The sequence below is a fragment of the Bipolaris zeicola genome (genome assembly GCF_000523435.1).
Source record: "Bipolaris zeicola 26-R-13 unplaced genomic scaffold scaffold_186, whole genome shotgun sequence".
NCBI lineage: Eukaryota > Fungi > Ascomycota > Dothideomycetes > Pleosporales > Pleosporaceae > Bipolaris > Bipolaris zeicola.
The window spans coordinates 26837-52341 of record NW_006912235.1 but is presented as its reverse complement, the minus strand read 5'-3'; the positions used below and the strand labels follow the sequence as shown (position 1 = coordinate 52341).

Sequence of the window (25505 nt, the reverse complement as noted above, 5' to 3'; positions counted from 1 at the left end):
AGAGCTAGATAATAAATTATATTTTTCAAGTTTTATCTTATTTTATTACGTTGTTGTGACTCAATTGCGTAGAACGTCAGGTCAAGTTTGGTGGGGTGGGCCACTTACTGGGGTGGGCCGCTTACTGGTGGAACACGTTAAGGCTCTTATCTGACTAATAAAACTAGAAAATCAAGATAAATTGTCACAGTCACAGGATCATCATCTAATACCGACTTGGCCACGGCAGACCTACTCCATGTACTGATCTTGATAATCAATAAGATAAAAACTCAGCCCTCAACTAATACAACAAGATGAACAAGACCTCCCTCTAACATCAAGGGCTCTTCCATCTCAAATATGCTCTACAAAACCAGAAAATTTGTGCCTAACAAGCTGAATGAGCATATATCAAACATTCGCCTAATCCTACTTGCGATACTCTTCGGCATGCAAGCGCTGCCGACGGCTAGTACCTCAATCAATCATTTTCTACATACAGAATACCTATGTGATGTCCGGAGTACTAGTCTTCTGATGCTAGGCTTTACAACTGCCAAGATACGTAGGTACCTGGGCTGTCCCGGGCGTTCCGAACGTATCAGGGCTTGGTACCAAGGACGACCCATATTGTTGCTCGTTATAAAAAATCGATCTTGCAGATACTACAGAGGCGTAGTAGCTGTGTATTAAGTTCGTTATAGACCAAACAGGCCTCGCTAATATTTCTTTAGGACGGTAAATAAGTGATTGTCTGGTAGAGGTGATGTCCAACATAAGCGTACTTGGATCCTTGGTCTATGCGACACTACCCCTACCCCACCCTTACCATACCTCTGGGTGTGGGGTATGTATCTACTAACCTGATGAGGTGCTTGGGTGTCAGCAGGATACTTGCGCTCGTCTACACGGTAGCGTATCAGTGTGGTTCTAGCCTGGTACTGCGTGGAGCGACACCGAATACATGGCAGTCATTACACAAAGGTAGCTTTGTGAATATGGCATTGTTTTATAGATAATAGTGACAGCAGAGTGATGTACCTGCTCAAAAATCTCACTGTTCTTGTTCGCTGTAATATTTGAAGACTTCTGATCATGTAGAAAGACAGACATTAATTCAATTTGGAAGATTGGAAAGACACTCGTATTGCTCAACGCCATATCGTTTTGTGTAGTCATGAAAAAGCTCAGATAGAGCACCATATATCTTACAATATCATACCTCTCCAACGTTCATCCGAGCCTTAATACCCCTGCGTGACCCCCGCCTTGATCCCCTCCAACTTCACCATCAACTCCCTCCACACCCTCTCCTGATCTTTCTTTCCCTCCTCACTCCTAACACACGTACTCGGCTCCGTAATCTCGCAATCACTCAAATACTTTCCATGCGTCTCTTCACCCCGCAACCCCGCATGCACCAGCGTCCTCGACCCAACTTCCGTAGTGCGAGCAAGGAAGAAACGCAATATAGCCGCGACAAAGGGGGCTTCGCGACCGAACTCTCTGTGATTCACAATTAGACACCGCCATCCTCAAAGACAGTGAAAATTGAAAAGGGAAAATAGGACTCACGAATGACACAACCCCGGATTAACAGTATTCACCGTGACCGGACACTCCCCACCCTTATTCCTCGCACAAAACTCCCTCACAGTGAGCACCTCCATCAACTTACTAACACAATACCTCTCATTCAAATCCACCTTCTTTCCCGCTACAACCTCCTCCCTCAACCGCTCAAACAATTTCCCCTCGAGTGCTTTCCTCTCCGCAAACCCCGTCCACTGATGCACTTCCGAACTCACAACCGTGAGTGTCGGTCGCACATTGAATTTGCTTGCCGTATCCCTGAGTTTGGGGAGAAGAGAGAAGAAGAGAAGGAAAGTGGAAACGACATTGACGGTAATGGTGGATTCGTCTTGTTCGAAGATTTCCCACACGCCGCGGTTTACGCCGGCGTTGAGAATGGCGATGTCGAGGCGGGGGACCTCTTTGCTTACCGTAGAAGCGAAATCGAGTACGGATTGGTAGGAAGACATGTCGAGGTGCATTACTTTTATTACATTTTGGCGACCGGTGGTGGTCTCGATGTCTTTGGCGGCTGCTTCGCCTTTTTCGATGGAGCGCACGGCGAGGATGACGGTTGAGGCGTTGAGGGAGACATAGTGACGGGATGCTTCTTTGCCCAGGCCGGTGTTGGAGCCAGTTACGAGGACAGTTTTACCGGTTAGGTCAGCCGTGGGGGGTGGAGGTGTGACGAAGAGTTGGGAGTAGAAGAAGCGGGCAAAGCTTGCCATTGTGGGTGATGTTGGGGAGGTTCAGTTGGTGAATCGTAATTTAGTAGGTTGAGACTGGAATTGGTGCAGGAATTGGGGTTTTAGATGTCTTTTTGATACATTTTTCCGCATTGGTATCACCGTTAACACCTGTGTGGGCTAAGCACGGGGTCTCCTCGGGCAGCCGGGTTTAAGGACTGTTTGTATCGCGCGGTTTTAAGGCAAGACGCGAATGGCCTGTCAAAGCGTCATGTCGCCGACGTCAATTGAGGATGCCTACACTTCATTGAAGCCCTTAGTCCGAGTTGAGAAGTAGCGGCGGACGAACTTTGCTTTGTCCAACTGCTTGGTGGTGGAGACGTTTCTAATATCGACTTGAAGGTGTCATAGACGGAGTTAACTCGGGTTACCTCCGTTGATATTGCGCCGATATGCTTCACATGCACGTATACCTGAAATGTTACGGACGATTTCTACGCCATAGGCTGGACCGTTCGTACTCGGAAGCATACAGACGAAGTCGCAAGGGAGTTGGTGAATTTACATGTTGTGATGAGATTGCTGACGCATCAGCACTCTAATTTCGACGTCAACCTACGTACGCGCCATGATGAACGTCAAATCCAAGCGCGTCACAACCTTATCGTATCCATACTTCAATCAAACAGAGAACAAATGCCATATCATATTTCAGGCAGACCATGGAAAGTGCGATCCGCCTACGTAGGCGACATAATCAAAACACAAGCAAATTGCCAGTACTGCAACGCTCCCATGCATACTGGCTTCCCCTACAATCAAATTAGTATACAAATGCTGAGCCTGTTCTTCATTTTTGGTACACCCCGACCCAGCAAAAATAGCATGCCATATGGACAAAACCCACCGAACACAGAACATAAAGCGATAGAAACAGTCTACCAGGCATCCACGTCAAAGCCCTCTTCCGAGAACTCGGTTGCCACGACTGTTCTTCGGGAGAATTGACGACCAGCGAGCGCCTTGATGGCCTTTTGCGCTGACTCTGTGTCCTGGTACTTGATGTAGATCTTGCCAACACCGAGATTGACGCGAGCTCCGGTAGGACGAGGAATCTTGGTCTCGAGGATCGTTCCATACTTGCCGCACTCCTCTTCGATGTCTTCCTTGATTTCTGAACTGATGTTAGTGTCATGTCAAATCCGTGAGTATCTGCCTGTGCTCACCTTCGTATTCCTCGTCGTTAAGTAGCTCATCCGAAGTCACCATGTTCATGAGGCAAACAACGCGGCTGTGTTCACGGTTCTCTGCGGCGCTTGCTCCCGCCAACATAGAGATGGCACCAACTCCACCATCCAGACCAGTAGTCTGCTGAAGACCGACAGTCGCACGCGACACCTTGAGATTACCATCGCCGAGTGGAATATCGTTCAGACCTTCAATGACGGCGTCGATGATTTCGTTGTCAGCATACTCGCAGAAAGCGATACCCTAGAGCATTGTTAGCAAACCGAAAAGATCGGTTTAAATATATAACTTACGCGGTGTTGGTCGGTGCTTGTATCCTTGACCAGGATGAAAGCCTTGAGTTTGCCCATAGTCTCGACAAGCTCACGAATTTGCTCCTCCTCAATATATGTAGGGATGTTGACAATGCTGAGCTTGTTGGGACTATCCTTGACAACAGAAGACACTTCGTCGCCAGGTGGGTATGCGTTCTCGTCGGCAGTAGGGGTGATGTAATCCTTGGGTCGGCGGATGGAGAGGCCTGCCCGATCGGGAGCGCCACCGTCGTCGCGCATAGAAATGCCGTTCATAGCCAGAGCGAGGGTTGCGTCTTCGGGTGCCTTGAACTCTAGCGCAGCGTACTCCTTGCTCGTCGCAATGTGGGCCGACACACAAGGATCGGGTCCAGAGACAACGTTAAGACCATTGAGCTGGGTGTTGAAGAATTCCATAATCTCCTGCGACGTGCATCCTGAAGGCAGGTTGTGAACATAGAGACGCTTCGACTGCTTGGCGGCCGATGTGGCGAGAGCAGCGGCTGTGGCAGTTCCAGTCGAGGGCGAGATGAAGGCCGCCAGCTTGGACGGGTCCATGGGCGCAGCGCGGGGAGCTCCAGGCAGAGGGAACATGCCCGACAGCTTGGCCTGCTCAGCCGTGATGTTCTCGTAGCCCGTGGGCTTGATGTCCCATTGTGTCATGCGACGCTGGCGCTGCAGGATGTTGGTGAAGCTGGCAAGATCCGGAGTAGCTTCTCGCGGCTTGGTGTATGGAGGAGAGTCTTCCTTGGGCTGGCGCGCCCTATCACGCCCACCACCAAAGCCTCCGTCGCGTCCACCTCGGCCACCCCTTCGCTCATCACCAAACCTGTCGCCACCCCTCTCGTTACGGTCTCTGTCCCGGCGGTGTCCACGGTCGTCGTCTCCACGGTCGCGGTCGCGGTCTCCTCCGCGGTCTCCTCGGGGTCGGTCGCGCCTAGAGTACGAGTCTCCCCATCCGCCCCGATCTCCTCCACGCTCACCCCGGTCATCCCGCCTTTCACGACGGGCATATGTATCTTCGCGCTCGCGCTCACGGTAGTCGCGGCTGGACGAGTACGTGTCTACTTCATAGTCGCGGCGGGAGCCTCCGCCATGGCGCGGGGAGCGAGAACGGCGCCGGCGCCTATCACCACGGTCACCGCGATCACGGTGGTCATCTCTCGAAGACTGTGCTGTTAGTATTTGTGTGCCAGTGGCGCGCCGGTGATGTGAACTCACGTAGTTGCGGGATCCAGCTGATCGACCGCCGTCTGCTTATGTTAGTATTTTACATCTTTGGAACTGCACACCAGTCAGTACGTGTACTGGTCTAGCCGGCTTACCTCGGGAATAACTATCGCCGTTCATGGTGGTAGTGTTGATGGGAGCTATCGCGGTGGTAACGTACAGCCGCGTGAGATTCTGCAGGCGAGCACAAGGACACGGGGGCAGAAGCTGCAATCAGCAGAGCTAGATCAGGCGATGGTGGATGGATCAAGCCCGCAATGGTCCGGACTATGGGACGCGATGCTTTCTGCGGTGGTTGCGTCTGCGGTCGCGGAAAAGGTGCGAGAGAGAAAGTCGGGGCTGTCCTAGCGCGCCCTTGGCACCGCCCGCCCCTGTCGCCGGGGCTACTCCCAGACCCCCGTCACTAATTAAGGGACATGCGACTGGGAGTATACAGAGAGAGGGACATTCACTCTCCCAACTACACCACACCCACACCATAGACCCACCATGGCGTTGCGCGCCGCAGAATGGCACAAGCTGCCTACAAGCCTTACCGAACTATGCATTGACACTACCTTGCGCTGCGGGCAGTCTTTCCGGTACGATGCTCTACATGGTCGCATCTTGATCGCCAACACTGCTAACATGCCCCCTCAGGTGGCGCAAGTCTGCTGAAGGCGAATGGTCAGCAGCCCTCCATGGTCGCATCCTCTCTCTCCGCCAGGATCCCCAATATTTACACTACCGAGCCATATACCCATCCATTACCACCGCACTGCCCACGCCACCTCCGTCCAATGCGCCTTCCGTCGCCCCCGAAGAAGATGACACACTTGCCCTTGTCAACCACTACTTCAACCTCTCGCCAAACCTTGGCCATCTATACGAGCAATGGGCAGCTTCAGATGCCAACTTCAGGAAGCGAGCACCCAAATTCACAGGCATACGCATACTGCGACAAGATGCATGGGAAGCACTTATTGGCTTCATATGCAGTAGCAACAACAACATCGGCCGCATATCCGGCATGGTACACAACCTCTGCCTGCACTATGGACCTCTGATCGGGCACATCGACGAGGTTCCCTATCACGATTTTCCCACACCCGCCGCTCTCTCTGGTCCAGACGTAGAAGCCCATCTCATGAAGCTTGGCTTTGGATACAGGGCAAAGTACATCGCTAAGACTGCACGCATAGTATCAGAGGACAAGGGTTTGAAGTGGCTCGAAGATCTAAGCAACCCCGAATATCCTCAGTTTGGCGTTGAAGAGAAGCCAGCTGGGGACATGCTTGAAGGTGGTCGAGAGGGGTACAGAAAAGCACATGAGGAGCTACTCGCACTTCATGGTGTAGGCCCCAAAGTTGCAGACTGTGTGTGCCTTTTTGGTCTCGGCTGGTCCGAGTCTGTGCCGGTCGATACCCATGTTTGGCAGATTGCGCAGCGCGACTATCGCTTCGGCAAAGGCAAACACAGCAGCTTGACAGCAGCAACATATGTTGCTATAGGCAATTTGTTCCGCAAACTATGGGGGAAGGAAGCAGGTTGGGCGCATTCTGTATTATTTACGGCGGATCTAAAGGCATTTTCGGAACGAGTGGTTGCCAAAGTAGAGGTGAAAGAAGAGGTCGTGATCAAAAAGGAGGATGACGAGACTGTGATAGAAACTGCAGTGAAGAAGGAGGTGACAAAACGGAAGCGGATCAAGAAGGAGCCGCTGCCAGACGAGAGCCCAATTGTGCAAGTGAAGCAGGACCCTACGCGAAGGAGTAAGCGACAACGCGTCTAGGCAATATATTCTATCAGACCCTCCGTTCATCATTCATTTTTTGCGAATATTCAACTCACAGTCCCTTGAGCCGTGTACTTGTGATCAGCTTGAATATAGACACACCTACATAGACAGTGGTATAAGTCCCTCTTCGTCAGGCAAACCCCCGCATGACAATCAACTAAACTTAACACAGGAACACAGCTGCGCAAAGACGGCACAGCACTTTACAAGACCGGGATGATGGCCTCGGCGAAGGACTACACATCCAGATACTCCTGAACTTCGCATGCACACGTCTTAGACGTGTGGCTGCCTCGGGTTACACACGGTTACTAGCGTCATTTCACTTGCATAGCCATCACAGCCTCGGATTCGCGTCACTCCTTAGCGCACATGATCCTCTGGACGCCACAGCTTATTTCTGTCCAATTCGCTCGGCGCAAAGCCCATATCAGGCATTTGTTGTCGAAAGTATCCAACAATTGCGGCAGAGCCATGTGGCTTCCCGCGGGAAATGTTTCAACGTATTATGGACCCCACACTTCGAGCTGCACTGTTTCCCCCTAAGCCACCCAAAGATGCTGTTCATTATAAGACAAGCAAGTGACAGAGGCTTCTGTCACCTTTGGAGGCAGCCATAGCCATGGAAGGACTTTCAGTGGCGGCAAACGGTAAGTCGTAACACAACTGGCTACTTTCCTTATGGCCAGATATTGACAAGTCTTAGGCCTAGCTGTAGTCTCGGTTGCCATTCAACTCACCGAGTCATTCATGAAGCTATACAAATTCTGGAATTCTGTTGAAGACGCACCACAAGACATTGCAGCCATCAATGAGGATCTCCAATATCTCATTTCAGTATTCAAAAAGATTCAATCCACCAAGGGCGCAGTCGGGGAATGCGTAGCTGAGGGGATACAGCATTGCTGGGGCAAACTTCTTGTGCGTTACTTTTCAATTCTAAACTTACTGCGTTCTGACAATCCAGGAACTCAACACCATTGTGGCAGATTTTGATGAAGGGTTTCAGTCCTCATCGCGCAAGAGACGGAAATGGGCTGCTTTCAAAGCCGCCAGTCATAGTAAGCATATTCAAAAGTTTCGCGACTCACTGAGTGAGACGAAATTGACTTTGACTCTTGCGCTTGTACATCAAAGGTGTGCTCATAATTCCTTTCCTGTGGCGGTGCCATATAGTGGTACTAACTTCTCAAAAGTGTGGTACAATCTCAGCCATATGCTACTACTGTTCCGATACATACAACTATGTTCCTTGGCTCTCAGCATCACCCAGACCGCGACGAACTCAACATACACCTGCTGTCGGAGCGACCCGCAGACGATAGAGCATCCATCAGAGGTGAACAGCCTCCTCCACCAATCTATGTGGAGCAGAATATTCTGGGCAAGAACACAGTCGGAGAAATCAAAACAGCAAAAACTATGCTCATGGATTTCGAGAAGAACGTCTCGAAACAGGCCATGACCATAGTGAAGCTGCAGGAGCTGATGTTAAAGGCGGTTGAGCAGATTGGGATCTCTAAATTCGAATCCAATTCGCTTGAAATCTTCGCTCAGGATGGTTACACGGTAGACTGCAACGGATTTTCTCGAGCACGAACATTCGTCTATTCAGACAACTTGCAGTATCGTGTCAGCCACCATGTGACGGGGTTCCGAACTGCTTTTGGCTGTTTATGGAAGCGCAAGACCAAACTTCATCTTCCGGGAAAGGCACATAATAAGGACGAAGAGACAAAATGTGTCACGTCTTACATATTCTACCCCAATACCTGGATCCAGTGGTTAGGTGTCCGCAACGGATTGGAAGCGATCATGGCCGCTGCTGGCCGAAGCTGGCTGTTCAACTGTAAACTGACAGTGACCCGCGCCGTCGCAGAAGATTCCCTGATATTTGAGCTCTGCCGGACAGGTCAAACTCGAGCTGTAGAAATACTGCTCAGTAAAAGGCTTGGGAGTGTGGTTGACACCAGTCCCAAAGGCTGGAAGCCTTTACATGCAAGTCCACTCCATTCTTGGAACCCGTCCGGGTTACCGCCTGTTACATACGCTAATGAGAGATGCAGTTTGCGGCAGCTGGTGGCCATGTTGATCTTTGCGCCATGTTAATCGAAGCTGGTGCCGATAAATCAGCGTTGGTATACGAAGGACCAACTGAAGCTATACTGTGAGTTACCTTTAGCTGTTTCTAGCGCAAGTGACGCTAACCTTATATAGTTCTCCCATCACCCTCTTTGTCGCACTAGCGCAGGATATACATGCCGATGTCAAGATTTCCATGCTGCGACTATTTTCCGACTGTATCGAGCTGACAGATCCCAAGAGCGACGGTTGGACAGTGCATGAGTGGCTTAAAAGGACATATGCGCAAGAAAGTGTACCCATTTCGGAAAACAGCATCACGTGGCTGTTTCACTGTGCTCCGACTGAACTGTACGTCCAACTCAACTCGCAGACAATATGGTGTGGTTTGCAGCACGCTGTCCGAACAGTGCTTTGCCACATGCGAGATGGCCGCTTTCTGGACCGGATTCTGGGACTCTTTGATTGCGAATACAAAGCGACATGTCGAAAGAGAATAGATGCTATTAGCACTTTGCTCGCTTTTCGAGTCTGCGGTCGAGTGTTGATACCCATGGTAATTAGTGCAGGATCCTTTTGCCAGATGCCAGGATTCGATTGGTTACATGACGACCTAAGTCATAGGGAGTATCTACAGGCACTTCCCACCATTTATACAGCATGGTGTAGCACGGTACTTGAAACGACTGAGAACCTGGAGACCTACGTTCGACTGGAATTCGAGCAATGTCAGCAGCAACTAGGCTATACACGAGCTCTATTCCTTGATGCACTTTTTTACCGGAGTACGATGAGTGGAAGCAGTATCATGCAATTGAAAGGTAGTTCTTGTACTTCCTGTGGAGATGACTACAAGTCCCTTCCAAGTGCTCTCGTCTCACCTATTCGCATAGCCGTCACCGAGTGTATCAAAACCAACCACCGGTTTGGTTGCGTCTGCGAAAAGGCTGATAGCCTGCATGCTGCCTTCAAAGCAACAGATCCGCCCGCGTACACGGGCACATGTTACATCGAAGACAACCACGAAACGGCCGACTCTACAACTGACGAGCTCTTCTACGACGCCGAGCCCTACCTCTTCCCGGATGGCGCTCTTACAGATCAAGACAGCGCTCCCGACATATTCGCAGAAGTATCATTGCTACTGTACCGCGCTCATGGCAGGGCCTGGCTTGGAAGCTATGCCATTGACGACCTATTATGTGCGCCCTGCTTCCTTTTGCGAGAACAATATAGAGACAAGAATGGTTTCTCGACTGACTTTCCACCAAAACCGCATCATCTAGATGGAATGAGATTGACATCGCGACCCGATGCATAGCTGTGTGAATACAGCTCCAAAAACGAACTGAAATTGTTCCTATTTGAGCTGATCGAAAATGGCTAAATCACTGCTATGAACGGCATCTTAAGACGACTTGAAGAGATACGCCTTTCGGTATACTCCGTGTCATAGGTAATCACCCTTTGCTATCCGAGAACATGGGCGCACACGTCGCGGAATGACCAGGACGATCGAGTACAACGACGCTGCCAAACAACAGTTTTCTTGGAGCTCAAGCAAAATGCAGTAAATGCACTCAAGGACCTGAGATTGATCCTCTTCGTACATACGACTACTAATGCCACCAAGATACTCTCCCACATGCAGCTGTGGCAGGGGGAGAATCAGGTGAACGAGCGGTTTGGAGTACGTCGCTATATCAATCTCCTGGAGACGATCGAGTACAGTAGAGAGAATGGAAGATGAATAAGGAAAGCATCCAGCAACGAGGATTCTCACTGAATAACAGGTAAGTCGGGGAAAAGATCGCACAAGTGTTTTCTAGAAAAGATAAATCTCGTGTATGAAAATAACAGGGAGATACCATTCGTAACTCTGTAACCGCAAATCATATAAAAAAAAGAACTGTCCAAGAATACTTACTTGCCATTATATCGTCCTCCACGCGCAAAAAAGAGAAACCCTTTCTAAATGCCCAAAACCGACTTCATGACAACGCCCAACTTCTCCTTAGTCTCCTCCTCACTTCCGAGCGGCTTCTTCGCACGCCACGCAACCGTGCGATCGGGTCGTACCAACACGGCGCCCTTCTCCTCCACGCCACGCACCTCATGCCACCTGAACAGCGCATCGCCATAGTCTTGGCCAAACCCAATACTCGCGACTGCGATCTCGACGCCCGTCTCCTTAGCCACCTGTTCCGCCGGCGCGCCCCACACAGCCTTTCCCCCGATTCCGGTGAGGAGCGTAAAGCGGTTATGTCCGACGACATCTCTAGTCGAGACGAGCGGAAGTCGCGGACCAGGTTCGGTCTGGCGGGGTGCAAGCCAAGCATGCGGGACACGCCATCCAGGATACGTGCTTGTGTAGAGCTTGGTGGAGCGATCTGATACATTGGTCGGCCAGTCCGGATCTTCGGTTTCGTCGGCCGTGTACACAGCAGAGGACTTGTACCACTGGTTCATCATGGCGCCAATGCAGTGCCGTTCATCCGCGAGATCGCGGATAGCCTTTCGGAAGCGGTCGCGGGCGGCCTCGCCTTCCGACGAGTCCTGGCGCAGGAGTTCGTCCATCTCCGCACGGCGGTCCACGCCGATCTCATTGAGGAAGCCGAATTGGCCGTAGAAGCCAAAGTTTAGGCGCCCATTTTCGTTGGTGCGCTGGACGACGTATTCGCCGGCAGGCTGACGCTCGTCATTGTAGGTTTTTAGGAGTGATTTGTTGGCTTTGCCTTGGAGGACATAGGCCATTTTCCATGCCATGTTGTACGAGTCTTCCATACAGGTGCTGATGCCTAGGCCGCCAAAGGGCGGGTGGCGGTGCACAGAATTGCCTAAGGCGTGCACATTGCCCGAGGGGGAGGAATAGTGCTTGGCGTAGACCTCGTCGAAGCTCCAGGTGCTGATTTCCTTAACCTTGTACTCGATGGTGTCATCGCCGACGAGCTCCTTCATGCGGGCCAAGATCTGCTCTTCGGTTGCCTCGAGCTTCTTGTACGTGGGGTGCGGGAACAGCGAAATCACCCAATCATTCCAGGGCTTGATGAAGTGCGCGATTCCTAGGACGCCATAATCGGGTTGCGGCTTGTCCGGACGATCGAGGTAGTGGAGTAGACCGCGGTTGTGCTCAGTAAGATGCTTCAGGTCAGCTTCAACCCACACGCTGATGACGAAGCCATTGCCTGGGCCGTGGACCATGGGGAGATCAAGTTGGCGCGCTACTGTACTGTCAGGTCCATCTGCACCTGCAAGCTGCTTAGAACGGACAGTGGTGATTTCGCCTGTTGCTGTATTTTCAAGTGTGCTTATCACAATATCCTTTTCTGCATCCTCGGTAAAGCTGACCAGTCTGGTATTCCAACGTGTTGGGAAACCATGCTTTTCAGAATGTTCGAGTAACAAGGGCTCAAGATCGGATTGGCAGAGACACAGTGTCTTGGATGGACTTGCATCGAAGTAATCACCCTGCATTAATTGTTCCCGCAATTAGTTTTCAGCTCCCTCAAGATCCACGTGCAATAAATGGAGGCCTTACATGTCGATGGGGATCGTTACCAAACACATGGGCTCTGTAGATTTCCTCACCAACAAGCGTCTTGCAGAAACGAGTATAGGTCGAGTACTCTGATACGGGCCAAGCAACCTCCTGCGCCTTTGCCTCGATGCCAATTTCACGAAGACATTCTGTGGGACTACCGTCAGCGCCTACCGTATTCTTACCCGAGAATGGCTGAAAGAAGCGAATCCTACATACCAAGGCCAGCCATGTTCACGTAATTGGCACGCGGGCGCGGCGACGGGCCAGGCTCAGCGTCGATCTGCAACCCTGTGATTCCTATGGTGTGGAAACTCCAGTTAGCATGCTTTTTGCGCAATGTTGCATAAGACGGATGTGTGTCAGATGGCACGCCTTACCATGAGATCCGAGGAAGCTGCCTAAAGAGGCACCTGTAGGTCCCGCGCCAACAATGAGGACATCGACGTCAAGTGTCTGAGATCCCGTGCTGCCGTAGTCGCCCATTGTGATGAAATTTTTTTCTGCGCAAAAACACAGTGCAAATGGTGGATAGGATTTGCTATAATTGGACAGAGAATGGGTACGTGTATCTATCTCCAACAAGTGGGCTGAGCTGGCTGACGACTTCTGACCAAAATTACAACATGTCAATGGCTTTCTTTTTATCTCTACTCCAATATCACGAAGGATTCATGGCACCTCGTGCAAACCGTTCATCTGTCCCAACAATGCTGGAATGCCACGTTGGTAGCGAGGCATGATTTCCTCCGAACATGCTGCTGGGTCAAAATCCTCCGGTAGGTGGCTGTGAGGCGAAAAGGGTTCAGCCGACGGGAGGCGTATGAGCCGACAATGGGGGTTTGATCCGGAGCGACTTGTTAGGCGTCAGATGTTTCGCTTTGGAGATCGGCCCCCAATTGCAAGGCGGAAGGAATGGTCGGAACATAGGGCTGCCGCGTGGAGAAGAAACTTCGGGTACATGACGCGGGACAAACCCCCAAATTTGCTGCATTATCGGTTGATCATTGGTGTGTAGGAGAAATAGGTGCATCTACACGTCTCCGAAACCTGTTGAGGTGTCATCGGGCTAGATGCATAGCGATTACGCTCCTGATGTTGTAGTCGGCTAGCGGCCCCGTCACGTGATGAAACCCCGCGAGCATGTCATCAATGAGGAAGCGTCATCAACCGCAATAGGCCCAGGGCGATGTTCCCGCAAGGAGAATCCTTGCTCGATAAATTGGGGAGAAAAGTGGGTGTGGGTTCCCTGCGGGCCGAAACGGAAATGGAAAGGAGGCTAAGATTTTCGCACGTGCCAAGCCGGGGGAGCCCTTGCCAATGACCTCCGATGATCTTATCCTGAGCACCCTACGCTAGCATCCAATTCCCCTTGTGGTGACAACTACGTGCCGGATCTGTACTGCATATCAGGTCAGGACGTACAGAAAGTATATGCAACATGTACAGGGGTGCTATCACGTACGTGCATACGCATACACACACGAGAGGGTGTAGTGGCTGCTTTAATTATTTTTACACTACACACCATGCCTTGAAGTAGCCATTCTGCTTCTTTTCAAACTGTATTACTATATCACAAATTTACAAACATGGATCTCAGCCAGCTAGATACTCTCTGTTCCGAACTCGCTCTTACTGCTAAGAGACTCAAAGCACTGTGCGAGAGCAGCAATCAGGGCAGCATTGCCGTCACCAAAGAGCCCACTACCGATGTCTTGGTTCCTCCAGCCAGAGCAGAGAACCTAGAGCATGAAATCGCCTTGGCACACAGTAGCCTCAGTGGAATATCCTCTCGCTTGGAGACACTTTTGGCTGGTCCTGCGAGCTTCATACAATCCCTAGCCACCCAGGTATGTCAGTAAACCTCCCTCTGTCATCTTGACACCAACCAGCTAAGTCTGTAATTTGCAACAGAATCAACTTCTAGCCTGCCTAAAATGGATGGGCGAGTATCAAATCATTGCCTACATACCATTAGATGACACCATCTCACTCGAGGAGCTTGCGAATCTAGCGGATGTGCCGGAGCATACGCTCAGCCGAGTTGTGAGAATGACTGCCACTGCAGGTTTTCTATACGAGCCTCAGCATGGGCATGTTGCACATACGTCTTTGTCGCTATCGTTCACGACCGAGTTGTCATATTTCGACGCTGCCATGTTTTTAGCAAACAAGGTGGCCCCAGCATCCCTCGATCTTACCTCTTTTGCAAACGAGCATGATGGCAGCGCAATAGATCTACAATCATCACGACTGTTGGACTTTGTCTCCCAGGAACCGCAAACGAACCGGCAATGGCAGGCCTACCGTCAGAGCATGGGTAGCATGAGGAACCAGCTTGCATATTTGCCAAACTTACTCAATTGGCGTAGCTTGGGAGATGCATGCGTTGTTGATGTGAGTGACCAAAGAACCGAGTTGAGTTGCTCTTGTGACTAGTCTTTGCTGATATGATACGACTGTGACAGATATGTGACAACGACGCAAGCCTGGCGCGGGACCTGGCCCAGACTGCTCCAGCCCTTCGATTGACAGTACAAACGTATGATTTCATACCCATTGACGCGCGTCTGTCTGGGGTTGGTAACGGCGACAAGGATTTGGTTACCAGCGAACGCATCATAGTACAACGGAGAAAACCGACCGCAGTGCAACCGGTAAAAGACGCAGCAGTGTATCTTCTACATCCCTCTTTTTGCGCAGCGAGCACACGTGGCTACACGGCCGACGATCTTATCACAATGGAGCTCAAAGCACATTTTAGTATTCTCCGAGCCAATCCGATGGCTTTGTTGATTCTCGCGCCGGCAATGTTACCTGAACCAGGGTCAGTGGCCATCAATGTCGAGACCCGAGTACGGCTTCTCGACTTCACAGACATGCACCTCACCGGCAACGGGGCCATGGAGGTGTCAGAACTTTACAAACTTACAGAAAGCATATCTGACGCACGCGGGAAATTAGTGGTCAAGAACCGCGTTCGGTCCGCCGACGGGGCTACTATTGCGTTAGTGGTCAAGTATCAATCTTGTGAGAGCGCTGAGCTCATCTAACAAACTTTACCGAGTCAATGTACATAATACCTTTTTTTTTTGAAAATCTACAGCGAAAATGTATCCACAGTGTAACCTAGTACCAATGACCTGTGCCATCCGCGTCCATGTGCCATAACAAACGGCCGTATCAAGGTATGTTTAAGTGGGGCGCGGACTTGTCGCTGTCACATCCCCATGTCTGGTTTAATGTGAGAAGTTATGCGATGTTTCCACATGTCGTGACTACAAGCATTGTAGCGGAATCGTTAGCTTGTTCGAGCGACCTGGGTTATCCTAGTAGAAGGAAAAGCGACATCAAGGCAAGCTTAGCTCGACTGGCCCTGGTAGGCATCTTCTGGGGTTCGGCGGGCCCCGTTGAATTTCTGCCAGTTGAAAAGGATTTTCAACGGAAATGATGCAATCAGATGCCGATTAAATTCAGATCGCGCATATTGCGAATGTGATGCTTCTCACAAGGATTCCGCCACGCCCCTTGGGCAACTAGAGTTACGGGTATCTCCACACTGCGTGCTCCGAAAAGGATCCGATACGAGAAGAACGGAGTGGCCCGGTGCTTTCCCGCGGAACAAACGGCCTTGAAAACATGGCTACGGCCAAATGTTGGTTAGCTTGCGAATATACTCCCCGAATCGCGAGGTAAGATGACATAAGATACGGCCCGATTTGTACTACTCACTGGGTGGGGGTTCGCATCGGAGCCTCCGCATCTCAGTACGTATACTATTGCATCAATGGTGTTGATGTAATCTTCCGTGGGGAGGCAATGTAAGCTTCACGTGGCTGATGTGGCGTACCATGTCTCCCACGAGGGGGTTTTCACGGTCCAATGTGCTGGTTCACGGTAGGATGAGGCAGTTCTCGGGACCCGAGTACAGAGTTTCGGTTTCTCCGGACCATATAGGAAGGGGAACCTGAACGGGGAAAAATGGAGCCATGGGATATAAACGGCAGCTGTTTGAGCAATTCGTTATACATTTGACACACCAAGTCTCGTTACGAGCCGTCAAATCATTCCACTTCGAGAAAATGGCGTCCAACGGGCATCGCAACAAAGGCCTCCCGCCAAGCAAGTATCTCTGTCTTACTATTCTCGGCTACCGTAAGCCAGGATTAAGCGAGGAGGACTATCGCCGCCACATGATAGAGGTATCCGCTCCGCTCACCAAGGATCTCATGGCGAAGCACGGAATCAAACGTTGGACCGTCATCCACAATCCGCAAGAAACGCGGGAGCTCATGAGTGAGCTGTACGACGCACAGATGGCAAACGTGGCCGACTACGACTGCTTCAGCCAAGTCGTGTTTGAGAGCGTGGAGGACTACAAGAAGCTGCGAGAGGATCCATGGTACAAGAGCCGTCTATTTGGAGATCACGAGAAGTTTGCCGACACTAGGCGCAGCCAGTAAGTTTGTTGATTGAGCAGTAACCCAAGGCGGACTGCGACTCAGGGCTAATGGTTTGTAGGATGACGATTGGGTGGATTGAGGAGTGGGTTCACAATGGCCAAATTCGGGAGAGTATGGATGCGCCATGGCCATCGTTGCAAGGCTAACGATTTTGGCCTAGCCAATCAGTGGGCGGTTTTATAGTGTAATTAGTCGACTAGTAGCTAGATTTTGCCGTGTCTGGCTAGTATATCGAATGCTTTGATGACGGGTGGCATGATTTGCTGCCACCCAAGGATGTTCTTGGCCCTTGTTACGTGAAACTGTAGTAGTCTTGTGTGACAGTGAATGTACAAGTGCCGCAATACCAAAAAAAGGACGCAACAGCTGTGCCAAGGTCAGCATAGTACACGCGCATAGTAGTGGGTGTCTTTTCTAATGAGGCGGAAAACTACCCTGCTGACATTAATGAGGGACAGCCCACTGGGATCCGCTCTGGCACGGCGAGGCTGAAAGTTGGAAGAAGGAAGGAGAAAGGGCGAACGGTGGGATGGGTGGGATGGGTGACTAAGGCTGGCGCGCATGAGGCTAATCCCGAGACAGCGGCCGCTAGTAGGATTACCCCGCGATGTTTCCGAGACGACGGGGCAACTCACTTGCACTCACCACCAGCTAGGCACACGTAAGGGTCCAAGGCAAAGGATCCAGGATCGCCGGGGTCCAAAAAGAGCGAGGATGCACAATTGCAAGCAGGCTTGGGAACACGTCGGGTGGGCCCCCGGTCATGTTGGCGGTGGTACTTTGGGGCGTTCTCGACACGTGCAGGGCGACGGCTGAGTGCTAGGAGCGTCTTCGGCAGTATACGGTTACTTTAGTGGGCAGTCCAATCAATGCCCCGGCGACGTCCTGGATGTGCAGGGCCCGATGAGTGGGTCTTATCAGGGACGTGGGCAGGGTGCATACAGAGAGGTATGTTTTGCGGTTTGCCAGCCACTGGCGACGAGGGTGACCCGGCCGCTGAAGGGCGTCAGGCCTGCGAGGCTGTCGATTTCATGCACGATCCCAGGAACCATATAGCCGCACGATCGATGATTTGGACGCAATCGAGGCGACAGTGACACAAGTCTGTCGCCAGCGCTGTGCACGAGCCGTGATAGGCGTTGGCTTCCCGGGCGGCGCCTGTGTGGGATTATCATCTTGGAGCAGTCTGGAAGAGGCCATGATGGATACTAAAGTGTGCACATCGTCCTGACCGTCTAGGTACATACACACATGTAGACGGTCATCTGCGCTTCCACAGGGCAGAGAGGCAGTGTTGAGATTGAGAGATGTCGACCACCACCATCACCGCCGCCTCCCCGACCACGACCGGTGGCTCGCGCCCTGCTGCTGCACGTCCCAGCGGCGGCCTCAAGGTGCGCGACTGCTGCCAGGCCTGTGCCAAATCAAAAGTTCGTTGCACAAAGGAACGCCCGTCATGCTCTCGCTGCGAGAGTAAAGGCATCGAGTGCCGGTATCTGCACTGCAAGCGTCCAGGACGGGTGCCAGGAAGTAGTGCACGTCGTGCAGCCTCGCTCTCGACCGACCAAACCAAGAGCCGGGCAGCCGGGACAGCTGATGCAGGCAACACCCTCGACCATCAAAATTCTCCGTCGCCCTCGCCACACGCCAGCACTACAGCAGATCATGGAACCGCCTCGCTACTCCTATCGCCTGCATCCTCGACGACACTCTCGTCTGACCGGGCACAATGCAGCACCAGTGCCCACCACCGCGTCGACTCGTTCCAGACGCACATGGATGCATCCGACGCATTGCCCTCAGACTTCTTCCCACCCTTCAATCTTGACAGTAGCAGCTCGACTAATGGCGTATGGGATGACTGCCTCGACACGCTTGCCGCCATTGATGCGCCTATGTATACCGATCTCATGGACTGGGACCCTTCTGCTGCGCCCATGTCGACAGGCTTGTCACTCGACTCCACCTTGGGCCTGGATATGCTAGACGGCAGCACTGGCTCCCAATCGCCGTTTGATCTGTTGATTCCATCAACTAGCAACTTCTCCACCGAATCAAGCTCGCGCGCATCTTCTTCGGAATCGTTAATGTCATCAGCATCTTCAATGCCGCCATTGTTTTCGTCGGCATCTTCTTCGACATCATCATCGGCATCATCAGCGTCATCGTCTTCGTCGTCAAGGCACCCAAGTCTACCGAGAGACGTTGTTGCGTTAACAGCCCTACCGGGTGGCCAGACATGCAGCCAGCCGGCGCATCCAGAAGCAGTAAACTCGACCGTCTTAAAAGCGGATAAGGGGATGAACTGCAATTGTCTGCACAAGGCACTTGATTTGTTCAAAACCATAACTCAAAACCCCTGCTCAGACCCATCTGCGGTGTCCGGGAGTCCCCTGACTCAGCTCATCCTGGCCAAGAACAAGCAAACGATTCAGGCCATGCTTGCCCTGGTCAACTGCAACAACTGTCGCGACGACAAGCTGCTCATTGTTGTCGCACTGCTCATCACTATGAAGATGCTATCTTGGTACGCTTCTGCTGCGGCGCTGACGGGCGGGCCTGGCGTTGGCGCTAGCAGCGCCATGGACAATGTCCCCATGACTAGCGGGCACGGAAGCCCCATAACAGCCACACCAACGGCAACGGGCCGCCATCAGCCTTGTCATCGACAAGCGAAGCAGCAAGTCTTGCGCGAACTGCATTCTGTACAACGGTTGATAACTTCACTTTCAGCCAGGCTAAAAGGCCTCGACCCTCACCCTGCTGACTCATTCCTGGCGCAAAATGAACTAGAGCGCAGTTATTATGGCCGCAGGCGCACAATGCCCACGACGCTCTTTCGGCCAAATGCCATTGATCCGGCACTCGTGCCTCTCTCAGCCCGTACGCTCGAGGCGGTCGAAGTCGACGCCCGCAGTAGTCTCGGCTTTCTGTCTGCAGCCGTGAGGAATGCGCTCAAGGAGAGCTGAGTTGGTGGCATCGCCCACTTCACCATATCCATGTCAAACGCCGTTTAATACGTTGTCTCCTCTTTTTTCTTCTCCTTATCTTTTCCTTTGTATACGGTGCTGGCTACATTATACCACATTTCCGGTTTTTGGTGGGATATGATATGCATTCTCTTTTCATGCATACCCTCGTTGGATCTGTACCAGGTTGTGATTCTAGGATGCGACGCTGCAGGTAGTGGCACAAAGAAGTTTTCATTGGCACGGCATGCACCTACATAAGTTGTAGGGCGAATGGCGCAAGACATGGGCGAGGCGCTGCAAGACGTTTATATTCATCGGTCTCTATGGTCAGTTACCCACTCGTGTATAGTAGATAGAGTCATAGACATGACGGTCATGGTGGCGGTGAGGTACGTTTCATGCACATGTGCGGCACATATAGCAAGCCCACACCATCGACGGCGATGGTCTGCATCAAATGTAGATGGATACATGTCAAAAGGCAATTTCACCATGAATCAAGGCACTGTGTGGTGTTGTGCAACCGATCGATGCTTGGCTGGCATGCCGCAATTTGCTGGTGCGTGTTCGCTTCTAGGCAATGATCGGCGGTACTCGTGGCGGCCTCGGTGTCCACGGGTCCCGCGGCCATGATCGTCACCACCTCCCACCCTCCGATTACGTCCAAGGCCTGCCGCCAAACCCTGTACATTTGCCGGGCCATCATGTTGTAAACGCTTGTTAGTGCCCGACAATCACATGCGTTAGGCTTCGCTCGGCGCCCGCGGTGTCCACGTTCTATGTACCAGCTCGTGTACACGCCGCCGCATTGGTCGGATTACCACCACCGTATTGCAGCCTCATGCCCTGGCATTTTCCACATGTATCCGATCTCCAGATTGGTGATCCTTTCTCACCATCGAGATGTCCGATACACTCAATCCTTACAAAGTTTGTTATAATATATGTCTTGAGCAACATGTCCCAGGCGTCCACTACTGATTCATATCACCTGCTCTTTGTCATTCTGGCCTGTTTGTTACTCGCATTATTGTCCGACTGAGGTTTTTCACTATGGACGCCCAGGGCAGACCAGCCCCTGTCCCGGGAGAACTGGCCGGCAGCGATGTAAACGTATCCACTCAGTCCTTCATCCCCCCTTCGCCCACCGAGAAACACCAACAAAATGAAGTCAAAGATTTGGAAGACGGCGCAGACCAGAGTTCAACAAACACGCAAGTTGAGCAATGGAGGCTGGCTAAAGATCTCAAATACTTTGACATCAACAACCAAGCCAGCAGCCGCAAGCTGGGCGTCACATGGAAGAACCTCAGTGTCAGCGTAGTTCCTGCCGACGAGCGATTCAAGGAGAACATTCTCAGCCAGTTCAATCTTCTCCAGCTCATCAAGGACTTTCGCGCAAAACCAGCCCTGAAGCCCATTCTCGAATCCAGTTCTGGATGTGTTCGTCCTGGAGAGATGCTTCTGGTTTTGGGGCGCCCAGGCTCTGGATGCACCACTTTGCTCAAAATGCTAGCCAACAAGCGTAATGGGTATGTGCCACACAGTTGAGCGCGCTACAAAGCTGACCATGTCCTCTCAGATATGCACAAGTAGATGGCGAAGTTCATTATGGATCTCTTAACGCCGAACAAGCCAAGCAATACTCTGGTAGTATTGTTATCAACAACGAGGAGGAACTGTTCTACCCAACCCTAACTGTTGGCGAGACCATGGACTTTGCCACTCGTCTGAACATGCCTGCTAACCTCGAAGGAAATGCATCCAGCCGCACCGAGGCCCGACGCAACTTCAAGCAATTCCTCCTCAATTCGATGGGCATTGCACACACAGAGGGTACAAAGGTCGGTGACGCATACGTACGAGGTGTCTCTGGTGGTGAGAGAAAGCGAGTCTCTATTATCGAAACTCTAGCGACACGTGGCAGTGTTATATGTTGGGACAACTCAACACGAGGCCTGGATGCCTCCACTGCTCTCGAGTATGTCCGCGCACTGCGATGTCTGACAGACACCATGGGTATGTCCACCATCGTCACTTTGTACCAAGCCGGCAACGGCATCTATGACCTGTTTGATAAGGTCCTCGTTCTCGACCAGGGCAAGCAGATCTACTATGGTTCTCGCGAGGAGGCCCGGCCCTTTATGGAGAACCTTGGATTTGTCTGTGGAAATGGAGCAAATGTCGCCGATTACCTCACTGGTGTCACTGTGCCCAGTGAACGACAAATCAAGCCTGGCTTTGAAACCACCTTTCCTCGCAAGAACACCGACATACGATATGCCTACGAACAGTCGACCATCAAGGCCAAGATGGACCAAGAACTCGATTATCCCTTTACGGAAGAGGCTAAAGCCACCACAGAGGCATTCGTCCAATCTGTCCTATCGGAGAAATCAGGACAGCTTCCAAAGTCATCACCCATGACAGTCTCGTTCCCCGATCAAGTCAAGGCTTGTATAGTCCGTCAATATCAAGTCCTGTGGGGAGATAAGCCGAGTCTGATCATGAGGCAAGCGACTAATATCATTCAAGCTTTGATTTCTGGATCGCTCTTCTACAATGCACCAGACAACACTGCTGGTCTGTTCCTCAAGTCCGGAGCTCTGTTCCTTTCTCTGCTATTTAATGCTCTCTTCACCCTATCAGAAGTCAACGACTCGTTCGTTGGTCGGCCCATCTTGGCCAAGCAGAAGAACTTTGCGTTTTTCAACCCAGCTGCTTTTTGCATTGCCCAAGTCGCAGCCGATATCCCCATTTTGATCTTCCAGACCGCATCTTTTGTTCTTATCGTTTACTGGATGACTGCGTTGAAAGAGACTGCAGCAGCATTCTTCACAAACTGGTTTATTGTCTACGTCGTCACTTTGGCCATGACTGCAATGATGAGGACAATTGGCGCAGGCTTTCCCTCGTTCAACTCTGCATCCAAGGTTTCGGGCTTCGCCATCACCGCGACAATTGTCTACATGGGTATGTGATCGCTACATCTTCGACCAAAAACATTCACTGATTTGTATAGGATACGAAATACCGAAGCCTGACATGCACCCATGGTTTGTCTGGGTCTACTGGATCAATCCTTTGGCGTATGGATTCGAAGCTGTCATGGCAAACGAGTATGAAGGAACCACCATCCCATGCGTCTACGACAACCTCATCCCGAACTATCTACCTCAATACCAGGATCCAAGCGCACAATCTTGTGCAGGTATCCGCGGTGCAAGACATGGCGCAACTTCGCTTAGCGGAAAAGAATATCTGGACAGTCTATCCTACTCTCCATCTAACATCTGGCGTAATGTGGGAATTCTTTTCGCATGGTGGCTTCTATTCATTGCCTGCACAATCATCTTCACACTTCGCTGGAACGACACCTCTAGTTCAAGCACTGCCTACATCCCACGCGAAAAGCAAAAGTACGTCCAGAGACTTCGCACATCTCAGACTCAGGATGAGGAATCTCTGCAAACCGAAAAGATCACGCCCAACAACGACACGCTTGGTACTACAGATGGAGCAAATGATAAGCTAGGTACCAGTCTTATTCGCAACACCTCGATCTTCACTTGGCGCAACCTGACATACACCGTCAAGACTCCTTCAGGTGACCGTACTCTTCTCAATAATGTCCATGGTTATGTCAAACCCGGTATGCTTGGTGCCCTCATGGGATCTTCTGGTGCTGGCAAGACTACACTTCTGGATGTTCTCGCCCAACGAAAGACAGCCGGAACGATCAAAGGCGAAATCTTAGTTGACGGTCGACCCCTGCCAGTTTCTTTCCAACGATCTGCCGGTTACTGCGAACAGCTTGATGTTCACGATGTTTACTCTACTGTACGAGAGGCTCTTGAGTTCTCAGCCCTACTCCGCCAAAGCCGCGATACTCCTGTTGAGGAAAAGCTCGCATACGTGGATACCATCATCGATCTGCTTGAACTACACGACCTTGAGAATACGCTTATCGGAACTGTGGGTGCTGGACTTTCGGTCGAGCAGCGCAAGCGTGTCACTATCGGTGTTGAACTTGTTTCCAAGCCATCTATTCTTATCTTCCTTGACGAGCCAACCTCTGGTCTGGATGGTCAGGCAGCTTTCAACACCGTTCGCTTCCTTCGAAAACTCGCCGACGTCGGTCAAGCAGTCCTAGTCACCATTCACCAGCCCTCGGCCTTGCTCTTCGCCCAATTCGATGTTCTCCTTCTCCTCGCTAGCGGCGGCAAAACCGTCTACTTTGGCGAGATTGGTGACAACGCCAATAAGATCAAGGAATACTTTGGCCGCTATGGTGCACCTTGTCCCATTGCCGCCAACCCAGCAGAACACATGATCGACGTCGTGAGCGGCTACCACCCCAGCGGCAAGGACTGGCACGAAGTCTGGCTCAACTCACCTGAATCCGCCGCCCTCAACAGGCACCTCAACGAAATCATCTCCGACGCCGCCAGCAAAGAACCCGGCACCAAAGACGACGGCCACGAATTTGCTACAACTTTCTGGACGCAAACCAAACTCGTCACACACCGCATGAATGTCGGCTTCTTCCGCGACACGGCCTACTTCAACAACAAGCTCCTCCTCCACGGCGGCGTCGCCTTCTTTATCGGCTTCACCTTCTGGCAAATCGGCCCCTCAGTCGGCGACCAAAAGTACATCCTCTTCTCCATTTTCCAATACATCTTCGTCGCGCCCGGCGTAATCGCCCAGTTGCAACCCATCTTCCTCGAGCGCCGCGACGTCTACGAGACGCGAGAAAAGAAGTCAAAAATGTACTCCTGGCAAGCCTTCGTCACCGCCCTCATCGTCTCCGAAATGCCCTATCTCGTCATCTGCGCCGTACTCTACTACCTCGTCTTCTACTTCGCCTCGGGCCTCCCCACCAATCCCAGCAGCGCAGGCGCCGTCTTCTTCGTCTTCCTTATCTATCAATTCATCTATACCGGCTTCGGCCAATTCGTCGCCGCCTACGCCCCCAACGCCGTCTTCGCCTCCCTCGTCAACCCTCTACTGCTTGCCGTCCTATGCTGCTTCTGCGGCGTCCTCATCCCCTACGACAACATCCAGGAATTCTGGCGCTACTGGATTTACTACCTCGATCCCTTCAAGTACCTCATCGGCTCCTTACTCGTTTTTACGGATTGGGACTGGAAAATTGAGTGCAAGGAGAGCGAGTTTGCCATCTTCAATCCGCCGGCTGGTGGTAATCAGACTTGCGGCGAGTACCTGCAAGCGTGGCTTCAGGGGCCCGGTGGACGCACGAATCTGGTTAACCCGGAGGCTACGGCTGATTGTCGCGTTTGTCAGTATACCTGGGGTAGGGATTACCTGGCTACGGTCAATCTAACAGAAAAGTATTTTGGATGGCGGGATGCGGGTATTTGTGTCATTTTTTCCCTGAGTGGGTATGCGCTTGTTTATCTGTTTATGAAGTTGAGGACTAAGGCGAGTAAGAAGGCGGAGCAGTGAGAAGGGTGTGTGGGGGTTATGGATAATTGGCGAGAGATTGGGAAAGAGAAGGGGTACATGACTTGAATGTTTTCCTTTTCCTTTGCTCGTTACTGCGGCATTTGCAGGCGTTTTCATATTTGAAGGACGAGGTAGTTACCTGTTTGTCCTTTGATGATACACATGTTTTAATACCAATTTTTCTATAGAT

The 25505-nt window shown here is 51.6% G+C and overlaps 10 protein-coding genes across 10 annotated transcripts; 7 read left to right on the top strand and 3 right to left on the bottom strand.

Moving 5' to 3' along the window:
- Window positions 1–1226: 1226 nt before the first annotated feature.
- COCCADRAFT_7956 (uncharacterized protein) lies at window positions 1227–2282 on the bottom strand (the record flags this gene model as incomplete). Its single annotated transcript, XM_007717581.1, has 2 exons — window positions 1227–1488; window positions 1558–2282. 2 exons carry the CDS (start codon window positions 2280–2282, stop codon window positions 1227–1229), a joined length of 987 nt encoding a protein of 328 aa, XP_007715771.1.
- An 896-nt stretch (window positions 2283–3178) lies between these two features.
- On the bottom strand, window positions 3179–5131 carry COCCADRAFT_7955 (uncharacterized protein; the record flags this gene model as incomplete). The annotated part of the gene is made up of 5 exons (XM_007717580.1): window positions 3179–3414; window positions 3467–3731; window positions 3782–4951; window positions 5003–5034; window positions 5107–5131. The coding sequence occupies 5 exons, from the start codon at window positions 5129–5131 to the stop codon at window positions 3179–3181; spliced, it is 1728 nt and encodes a 575-aa protein (XP_007715770.1).
- Window positions 5132–5137: 6 nt separating this feature from the next.
- On the top strand, window positions 5138–5359 carry COCCADRAFT_105239 (uncharacterized protein; the record flags this gene model as incomplete). The annotated part of the gene is made up of 1 exon (XM_007717596.1): window positions 5138–5359. A coding segment is annotated over one exon (222 nt), but the record flags the coding sequence as incomplete, so codon positions are not given.
- A 141-nt stretch (window positions 5360–5500) lies between these two features.
- COCCADRAFT_29100 (uncharacterized protein) lies at window positions 5501–6782 on the top strand (the record flags this gene model as incomplete). Its single annotated transcript, XM_007717585.1, has 2 exons — window positions 5501–5592; window positions 5651–6782. The coding sequence occupies 2 exons, from the start codon at window positions 5501–5503 to the stop codon at window positions 6780–6782; spliced, it is 1224 nt and encodes a 407-aa protein (XP_007715775.1).
- Window positions 6783–7410: 628 nt separating this feature from the next.
- On the top strand, window positions 7411–10191 carry COCCADRAFT_105252 (uncharacterized protein; the record flags this gene model as incomplete). The annotated part of the gene is made up of 6 exons (XM_007717595.1): window positions 7411–7438; window positions 7495–7709; window positions 7756–7925; window positions 7985–8790; window positions 8847–8955; window positions 9006–10191. The coding sequence occupies 6 exons, from the start codon at window positions 7411–7413 to the stop codon at window positions 10189–10191; spliced, it is 2514 nt and encodes an 837-aa protein (XP_007715785.1).
- A 650-nt stretch (window positions 10192–10841) lies between these two features.
- Window positions 10842–12894, bottom strand: COCCADRAFT_29098 (uncharacterized protein; the record flags this gene model as incomplete). Its single annotated transcript, XM_007717584.1, has 4 exons — window positions 10842–12338; window positions 12409–12557; window positions 12628–12708; window positions 12789–12894. The coding sequence occupies 4 exons, from the start codon at window positions 12892–12894 to the stop codon at window positions 10842–10844; spliced, it is 1833 nt and encodes a 610-aa protein (XP_007715774.1).
- Window positions 12895–14000: 1106 nt separating this feature from the next.
- On the top strand, window positions 14001–15464 carry COCCADRAFT_7951 (uncharacterized protein; the record flags this gene model as incomplete). Its single annotated transcript, XM_007717579.1, has 3 exons — window positions 14001–14261; window positions 14326–14808; window positions 14880–15464. The coding sequence occupies 3 exons, from the start codon at window positions 14001–14003 to the stop codon at window positions 15462–15464; spliced, it is 1329 nt and encodes a 442-aa protein (XP_007715769.1).
- Window positions 15465–16493: 1029 nt separating this feature from the next.
- On the top strand, window positions 16494–17020 carry COCCADRAFT_105254 (uncharacterized protein; the record flags this gene model as incomplete). The annotated part of the gene is made up of 2 exons (XM_007717594.1): window positions 16494–16870; window positions 16933–17020. 2 exons carry the CDS (start codon window positions 16494–16496, stop codon window positions 17018–17020), a joined length of 465 nt encoding a protein of 154 aa, XP_007715784.1.
- A 1179-nt stretch (window positions 17021–18199) lies between these two features.
- Window positions 18200–19843, top strand: COCCADRAFT_56087 (uncharacterized protein; the record flags this gene model as incomplete). The annotated part of the gene is made up of 1 exon (XM_007717593.2): window positions 18200–19843. A coding segment is annotated over one exon (1644 nt), but the record flags the coding sequence as incomplete, so codon positions are not given.
- A 1056-nt stretch (window positions 19844–20899) lies between these two features.
- On the top strand, window positions 20900–25315 carry COCCADRAFT_7948 (uncharacterized protein; the record flags this gene model as incomplete). Its single annotated transcript, XM_007717578.1, has 3 exons — window positions 20900–21378; window positions 21429–22819; window positions 22869–25315. The coding sequence occupies 3 exons, from the start codon at window positions 20900–20902 to the stop codon at window positions 25313–25315; spliced, it is 4317 nt and encodes a 1438-aa protein (XP_007715768.1).
- Window positions 25316–25505: the final 190 nt, after the last annotated feature.